The sequence below is a fragment of the Anoplophora glabripennis genome, unplaced genomic scaffold (assembly GCF_000390285.2).
Source record: "Anoplophora glabripennis isolate ALB-LARVAE unplaced genomic scaffold, Agla_2.0 scaffold2584, whole genome shotgun sequence".
Classification (NCBI taxonomy): domain Eukaryota; kingdom Metazoa; phylum Arthropoda; class Insecta; order Coleoptera; family Cerambycidae; genus Anoplophora; species Anoplophora glabripennis.
In genome coordinates this window covers 2831-12250 of record NW_019418665.1, presented here as the reverse complement: position 1 = coordinate 12250, position 9420 = coordinate 2831, and the positions used below count along the sequence as shown (strand labels likewise).

The 9420-nt window shown below is 35.4% G+C and overlaps 1 protein-coding gene across 1 annotated transcript; it reads right to left on the bottom strand.

The window, feature by feature from the left end:
• Positions 1-487: 487 nt before the first annotated feature.
• Positions 488-8866, bottom strand: LOC108916286 (glutamate receptor ionotropic, kainate 3; the record flags this gene model as incomplete). Its single annotated transcript, XM_023456759.1, has 11 exons — positions 8617-8866; positions 6199-6345; positions 5763-6123; positions 4585-4726; positions 4317-4454; positions 3546-3701; positions 1419-1621; positions 1039-1255; positions 865-949; positions 677-815; positions 488-625 (listed from the first exon to the last, which is right to left on the bottom strand). Coding segments are annotated over exons 1-11 (1814 nt in total), but the record flags the coding sequence as incomplete, so codon positions are not given.
• Between the last annotated feature and the right edge of the window lie 554 nt (positions 8867-9420).

Genomic DNA, 9420 nt, shown 5'->3' with positions numbered 1-9420 from the left:
ATATACTCAAAAAACCGTATGGGTTGCATTTTCACCCCTATCTCCAATTTCCACCCTCTAATTTAATAGCACTCCGCGGTTTTTTCTTTCTGAATAACCATTTGAACGATTCCTGCAATAAAATCCTACTCCTTGATCCTTCCACCGTTAATGTGATTTTAGGTAGTATTTCTTTGGAGACTCTTTAGGACGATATTGCTTATAACTTTTAAAGGGGAAGTAATACAGATAAATTTCTGTAACAAAAGTTTATTAGAAAAAAGTCAGATTTTCTAACAGGAAAAAAATGTGGGTATGTTTCTGGAAAAACTATAATTGATTACGTCCTTAGTCGTTCTGTCAAATCGTAAAGATAATACTTTGGATAGAAAATGGAGCTTACCTCATCCCATTTAACACCACGTGTCACAAATTTAATTTTAATTTTTTGTATCCTCACAGTAAGCCCGTACTACGTACTATCGAGTTTGAGACAGCCCGTACTTACTTTGGCAGTATATCACAGCCTTGCGTCATTACCGACGCCAAAGTTAACCACAGACAATTTTTGATGTCCCATATGTTTTCCAGCTGTTCCGGATGATCATCGCTCGGATGGGGGTTTTCCCAATCTCCAGGAGTTATCCTTTAAATGAAAATTGTTTCAGAGTAAATTTGTATGACGTACCTGGATTACCTGGATATGAAATATAATACGACGGAAACGATCAAATACAATGCGGCTGTATAAATCCAAACGGAGATCGAAAACGGATTTACGAAGGAGAACCACTTGACGTCGTTCATTTCCGCCTTTGTGTACAGAATACTTATTCCTAAAAAAAATAGAGTCAGTTAAGTGGTGACTAGAGGTATTTTGCATACCTAGTGTCATAAACGGCATACTGAAGTCAACAACTTCTCTTCTTTGATGCGTAATCGTTAGATCGCAAACGGCAAGATCTGCTTTCTAAAAAATACAATTTTTAATCAAAGAAATTCCGTACGACTGGACTGGATAGAGTATTAGTCAGTGACTTTCGATTTCTTTAATATTACCTCCTCCAAAATATCTCCAATAAGCCCCGACCATTTTTTATTCCTTTCGTTCCATTGCCCATATTGCCCGTCTGCAGTTAAACGAAATTCAAATTTATAACCGATTAATTTCGCTATTTCTGTTATTAAATCCAACGAGTAACCTTCGTATCTGTCGTTTCCGTACAATATTTCACCCTCTTTGGGTTTTCTATACATTAAATAAGGTTCACCAAGCCTGAAACATTGAGTTTAGGTTACCAAAATATCCATAGATTCAAAAGGGATAGAACTGTTTAGATGTTGGACAGAAAAGTTTGACTTCAATAGTCATTCATATATGCTTCACTTTCCATCACAAATTTGACCTTATCTACAAACATATACTATTTGCATTTTACCTGGATGAGACAATGACAATGCCTTGATTTCCAAGGAACTGTCTCACCGTGGGAGATCTCCTTAAAAGCAGCGATTGGTTACTTGCAAACCAGTCGGCAATTATTCGATCTTGAAGAATATCCACCACTTGCATGTTAAAATTAATGCGATTTCCATTGTCGTCGAATTTTATGGGTCCAGACAATGTTGATGGAGGCTCGATCTAACCAAGAAAGAAGTTAATAACTGATACGTTAATACTTATGTAGCATAAAAATTAATACCGCATTTATCCAATCTAATATTAAAGTTTCAGGCAAAAGTCGTAGGTAGATACCAATATGCTTGACATTGACCTTAAGTTTCAAGGTTAAACCAAGGTTAACTTCGAAATATTAAATGGAACACCCTATTCTATATGCCAATAGATGTTGATAAATAAAACGATTCGTTTTTTCTCAAACAACTTTGATGTTAAAATATTTTAGTGTGGCATACTGTCAATATTGTTATTAAACAAATTATGTAAAGACTATTTTTAATTTCTCTCAGTTTTAATGATGAAATGTCGAATATACAGGGTGGCCAAATGAAAACGAAAGCCATTTTCAGGAACTGTAAGCATCTCCCCAAAATATTTAAATGGCATTGGGGGTTGAGTAATATTTCTTTTGAAAGCTCTTACAATTATCTTTACAACAGACTTTAAATTTTATAANTTTTATTGTTGAGTCTGCTGTTTATGTTTTCATGAATAAGCAGAAGTTCTCTTTAAATTCTGAAATCCACCATTATAACACAAGGAATTGCAATAAATTCCGTTTACCCTTTTGTAAATATAACATTTCTCGCAAATCGCCGAATTGTCTGGCTATTAAAATTTACAATCATTTACCTTCTGAAATAACGGACTCACTTACACAGGGTGTTTTTAAGAGTAAATTAAAGAAGTTTTTATTGGATCGGTCTTTGTATAGTCTAGATGAGTTCTTTGCTGTGGATTACACCGGTACTGACAAATGACTAACATGTTTCTTGGTTGTAATATGTTAGTTTGTTCTTATTTATGTTTTATGTTTTATGATGTGTATTGTTGTATTTATTCCTGTGTATTATTATTTTTTTCTGTTTTTATATGACTATTCCTATATATATATGAATGTATATCTCATGGAAAAAAATAAATAAATAAAAAAATAAATTTTTCAACAGGCCGGTGCTCCTCCGCATTATGCATTAATTGTCCATCAGTATTTGGACCAACGTTTTCTACGAAATTGGATTAGGAGAAGAGGCAGCATTGAGTGGCCTCCATGATCACCGGATTTATCGCCCCTTGATTTCTTTTTGTGGGGATACCTAAAAAGTAAAATCTGTAAAATACAGCCAGTGTCGCAGGAAGATTTGCGTCAAAGAATCGTCGACGAATGCCGTCGAATCACTCCGGAAATGCTTCGGAATGTGCGCGAACGTTTCGAACAAAATCTTTATTCTTGTATGGAAGCGGGCGGTCATCAGTTTGAACATTTAATCAATTAAGTAGTAAGTAAGCAACTAAACATAATTTAAATTTTAAAATGTAAAATTTTTTCAAAGTATTAGGCGGAATTATAAAATTTAAAGTCTGTTGTGAAGAGAATTGTAAGAGCTTCCAAAAGAAATATTACTCAACCCCCAATGCCATTTAAATATTTTGGGGTGATGCTTACCCTTGCTTGGGGGTGAAAGTGGCGGAGTCAAAAATACCAGCAAAGAATGTCCCCCTTTAATCTAAAATCGACGGGTCGGAGCGTGTTTCTACAATCTTGATGCAGTTCCTGAAAATGTCTCTGTTTTGTTTTCATTTGGCTACCCTGTATAAAGAAATAACCAGGAAAAGAATATCGGCAAAGAAAAGCTTGTGAAGTTTAATAATTTCTGTGAGGTTATTAACAAACAGTAAAAATAAAAGGTTCCAAGATTGAAATCAAATCCTGAGGAACACCTGAAGCAGCTTTAAATACCTGACATTTAAACCCATTATAGTATAGGCAACAATAAAATCGATTGTTTAACAACTGTAAACCGTAGTGAATTATCGGATATCCTAAATTCTACTAATCTAGTAAATATAAGTAAGTTTTACATGCTTTTAGTTTAATACTCACTTCTTTCATGTAAGCGGCAAAGGCATATCCATATTCGGACATTATTTTTTCATGACAACTGATGGGATTAGTCTTTATATTCCTTTCGGTGTAATAATGGTGTGTAATAGACTGGGTGATGTATTGCAGAGCATCGTAAAAAAGCACTGTTTCCGTCTGCAGATCAAATTAAACCGATTTGTTGTAGTTGTATAAACATATTTTGAGATATTTACATCTGTCTCAGTTATTCTTATTTCTACACGGAGATAACTGCTGGTCTATTTTCAATGACAGTCCATATTTATAATGGCTGCTTCTTTAAATCAATGGTTAACAATAACACACGCACAAAAAAAATCATGTACTTTTGAACAGAGTGTTTTGACCCGCTGAAGACGATGAAGCCAACGGAAAAGCTCCAACAAGTCAGGATTTTTTCCTAACAAAATAGCTCAAAATCAGTGGAAATCTCGATTTTTTGTTAAAATAGTTAAGATTTTCAAATAAAAGGTTCGTTCGTCGGTTGCCTCACCTATGACACACTGATGAGGACTAATAAGTCCGAAACCGGTCTGTGCCTGGTGGGTTAAACTGACGAACGACTCTAGCTGTTGTACTAGGTGTTGCGAGTATAATTCAATGCCGGTAGGGCCATATAGAACTCGGAGTAGTTGTTTCTCGCAACACTAACAATAAAAAAAAATTGAGCATTATTAAAATGGAAAATGTAAACTAATAAAAAGTAATATGAGCCCTAAACTTAAAGAAAGGACGTGTTAAATGACTTACTTTGATTTGTTTCATTTCAAGGCCGTCTTTCGACCCCGTTATGATGTTCTTAAAGTCTTCACCGTTGTAATCGAAGAGCCTTATGGTAGTTATGTTTGCTGCAGTGTCCAGTTCTCCATAATTCAAAGTATGTGCGTCCTGTAATTTTGGCGGAAGAAATGAGATGGAAGACCAACAAATTAATGAGATTGTTAAAAATGGTTAAGCAAGTCGTTGGTTTGACATACATAACAAATGATTAAACAATATGGAATATGAAGTAACTTACCAGTGACGTCAAAAGATAGTTATTACGCGAATTTAGTAAATTTTGATCTTTAGCCTGTTTTAGAAACGGTATAATACTTTCTGTTTTACAATCCAAAATTATATTGTCTCCCCAACCATTTTTAATTTCTTTTAACAAAGATCTAGAAAAAAAAAATAATTAATTACAGTATGTGAAATACAACTTCATATTGTTTGAATTTGTTTCAAGTATATTTAATGGTCAGAACAATTATTTTAATCCCATTGTTTTTAGTTACAAAAAATATGTACCCATATACTTTTTTATTTAGTAAATAACATGCTGAATATCCAAAATAAATAAAAACTTGTTTATTTCACTAAAATATAGTTGCAAGCATTAATGCCAAGAATTTTTAAGTGGCATGGTACAAAAGCAACACAGTCCCACGGCAAAAAAGTGTGATAGACTAGACTCCTAGACTCAAACGTTCGACGAAGGTTATTTGAAGGTCAATTCTTGTTTTTTGATGGCAATATAATTTCTGTCCCTGAATTTTGACGGAATAAGAAATGTTACGCTAGGATACGTGGTTGATTTATTATGTAAGGTCAAGATCAAGGTTATTTGAAGGTCTATTCTTGTTTTTTTGATGGCAATACAATTTCTGTCCCTGGATTTTGACGGAATAAGAAATGTTACGCTAGGATACGTGGTTGATTTATTATGTAAGGTCAAGATCAAGGTTATTTGAAGGTCAACTCTTATTTTTTGAATGTAATACAATTTTTATCCCTGGATTCCAACATAGCAAAACATGTTACGTTCGGATACGTGGGTAATTAATTTAGTAAGGTCATGTTCAAGGTTATTTGAAGGTCAACTCTTATTTTTTGATGGTAATACAATTTGTGCCCCCAGATTCTGAAGGAGCGAGACATTTTGAGCATATGTTGCAATTTGTTTTGAACTTATGCATTTAAAAATTACTGAATTTTGCTTTTACCTAAATTATTTTTAATACGTATGATTATTTCTTACACCCTTGTATGCTGTGCAAATACTAGTTCTAGCAACTTGAGAGCCTCTGTACTATTAAAAAAAGTGAAATGCGTTACATAATGCAGCGTCTATGATCTAGAGTTGGGAGACTGTTTTTAAGGTGATCTATTTTTATTAAAATTGGCTTAAACTGTTTTATGTCAAAAAGTTGCTACCTGTGGTCATTCCCAGCACCCAACTGTTTCACCAGAATGTTATTTTTCTCGCTGTCATGCTTGAAATCCCGGAGTTCAAGGATTCCCCGCATTCTCAAAAGCCCTTCCTCGCTTTCGTAGAGAATAACGGCGCTGCTCCACCGCAAACTTTTTACCACTTCTGCGAGCGCTTGCGCGTAGAGTTGGTCCTCTGGGAAAAAATTTACAACCGTGTTAGTGCGTCTCGTGGTCGATGGTCTCCATGAGGTCATGATATAGGGCACTTCAAAGTGATCGCATATCGATTCTTGTACGGCTGACGTTAACGACTCGAAGCTTATCACTGCTGCCACTCCATTTCCGGCGTTCAACATTCCACACACTGAAAGGTTATAAGAATATCTTCAATATTTTCAGATACTTCCGGTTGTGTATGAAGACTAGTTTTGTTACTCACGAGTTTTGCTGGCTTCGAATGAGTCGACCTTGGAAATATTTTTAACATTGCTCTTGAAGAGGTCCTTCAAGATGTCCGCGTTCTTTTTGTGTAATGTGGAATTCAACGCAACCTCGAACTGATGATTTTCCTCACTCAGAAGTACTCCTTTAACCAGAAAATATGAAGTCATAAGAAATTGTGTATACAGGGTGTGTCGCATAAGAACGGACACAGAGCAAGGGCATGTAAGAAAATCCAAAATGCAACTTACCTTTATACTAAGCTGCACCACTCAGAAGTTATAGTTCTTGAAAGTGAAGTTTCAAATTTTGAAAAAAATCAATATATCAGTTATACTTGAACTTAGAAAAACCAAATTTGGTATACAGTGTGAGTGTGCCAAGAGCACACGATAATCGATAGTAAGTAGAGTTCAACTGGAAGCATTTCAAAGGGTTGATAAGGGATGATGCAGCATTAGGTAAATGTGTCAGAATTTTTTAACCCCCCAGCTTAGAATAAAGGTAAGTTGTGTTTAATCACCATATTTTGGGTTCTCCTACTTGCCTCTGCATGTATCGGTTTTTATGCGATACAACTGTACAAAACTATACAAAAAAGTTCTATCTTCGCTTTTTTTTTTTTGTAAATTTATTCAACAAAACTGAAGGCCGACCCTGTGTTATTTATTAAAAAATTTGGAAATATTTTTATGCTACCCGAGATGCAACAAGGTTAGGTTACATTGTCAAGAAATTTGTGCAGTCAACTGAATTGTATTTGCATTGAATTCATTATTCACTTAATTATTAAATATTAAGCATCGTCCTTCGACCCATCACTCCCATCAATGTTAAAAAGTAAAAGATTCCAGACAAAAGTTTTTATTTTGTAATTCCACGACAGTCACAGTGTAATTTTTATAAAGAAGTAAAAAATAAGAATAGCGTGCCGATTACATTAAAAACGAGATTCATATTTTCATACTTTGTTTAATTTTTTAGTTTGTGCACAAACTAATTTTACACTGAACCGAGAAAACAATGCATTTACTATTTCCGAACGTGTCGATATGGTGTTAGTGTATGGTGCAGCCGGAGAAAATGCGCTCGCGGCGACTAGGTTGTACCGGGAACGATGGCCACAACGTCACCCCCCATGTGCAAATACAATCCTACAGTGCGTTCAGCGGCTGCGAGATACGGGAAGTGTTATTCCTCGAGGAGAAGGACGTGGTCAGCAAGTGAACCTTAATGTTGAAGATGCAGTGTTGGAAAATCTTGACGAAGACCCCACAATTAGTACTCGACGACTCGCACAGCAAGTAGGAACCTCATCTCGTACCGTACATCGCATCTTAAGGCGCCAGCTGTTGCACCCCTATCATCTGCAACCAGTTCAACAGATTTTACCCCCGGATTGTGATCAACGAATGCGTTTTTGCAGATGGTTTTTACGGCAATGTGCCAATCAAGTAGACTTTCCTGCTTATGTTTGTGTAACAGATGAGGCGACATTTACCCGTGATGAAGTGAATTTCCATAATATGCACATATGGGCCGATGAAAATCCTCACGCGATTAGGGAAACTCATTTTCAACATCGGTTCTCGGTAAATGTTTGGGCTGGCATAATAGGCGATGTACTTGTGGGTCCCTATTTCTTTGAAGGACGACTAAATGGACCAACATATGCTGACTTTTTGGAGAACCGGTTGCCTGAATTATTTTACGATGTGGAATTACAAGTTCGAGCACGCATGTTTTATTTTCAAGATGGGGCTACTCCACACAGTACTAGAGAAGTATCGACACTTTTGAATGAAATGTTTCCTCAACGATGGATTGGACGCTTTGGTCCTGTGCCGTGGCCACTTCGGTCACCCGATCTAACTCCAATGAACTTTTATCTTTGGAGTCATTTGAAGTCATTGGTTTACAATACCCCGATTACTACGGTGGAAGAAATAGAACTTTTTCCTATAAGACTCTTCTATTACAAATATCGTTAGGAAGCTCTAGTTTAATTTTTATAGACTATACACGCCACACCCTGTATAATTAAGGCTATTCATACTAGAAAAAAAAATGCATGGTAACTCTTTAACAAACAATGTGCGTTGGGTCGAACCGTAATTGATTTTCTGTTTCAGTTTTTCGAAAAACGATATAATAACCTTTTTGTGTCAAATTCAACACTCTCCAAACAGCAGAACCAGTTTTAACTAGTGGCATCATGGAAAACAATTATTCTGCGGATCAAAGACACGCGCGACATTGAATTACACCAACAATATCAAGTAAATAGCTAAGATAATTCGTCAGTAGAACCATCAGACGTAAGATTTGTTCTAGCAAACTACTGTAGTGTGAAGCTATCAAGTGAAGCTTTACTTTAACGATGTTAAATATTGAATTCACAATAGGAAAACCTTACCTATAGTTACATTCTGACTGGCCAGACAGAAATCTTGGTAAGCGACGAATGAAACGAGCCACAACACATTCTGAAGCACCGTCTTCATCTCGAACAAAACAAATCTTATCAAGTCACTTTTACATATGGTGCATATACGAATGTTGTGCTAGATACGTAGTATGACTAGAATGATGTTTCCTATTTAGTGTAGCGCCGGCTGGTATTTTATTTTAGTGGAGTTATAAATAGAGCTTGGTTTTTATTAGCTAAAGCGAAATATTCCTCAATATTATGAATAAAACAAATTAAAACAAATTAGAGTTGTTTTTATTATTACCACGCTGTTCCGGTTAATTAGATAACCTCTGTCGTCAGAACCGGTAAGGTTATCTTCGTCGAATACTTGCAACTTAAAATACATATAATTATCTTTCTGCTGTACGCATTTTTTTTCCAGAAGCAGAAACTGGGAGGATACCTGCAGCATCGATTCATCTCTGTAAGTGAATAAAAAATCCTTTGTAAACATAGTTAGGCCAGTCATTATAGCTTTTTTCGGGAAAAAAATACTATTAGATTTATTCTCTGCGGAATACTGTTCAGAGACGTGTTATAAACAAAATATCAAATAATCAACTCGAGACTAGTTGGGAAACTTTGTTAAAATAATGATCAAAATTATGGAAAAGTGGTTTTTTGACTCGCCTAAAAAAACTGTTATTCATAGAGAAAAAAGGTTTATACAAAAAAGGTAGGTATTAAATAAATCTTAAAATAAATAAGTCCGATTAAATTCCGATAATTTGTTTATGCGCAAGAGCT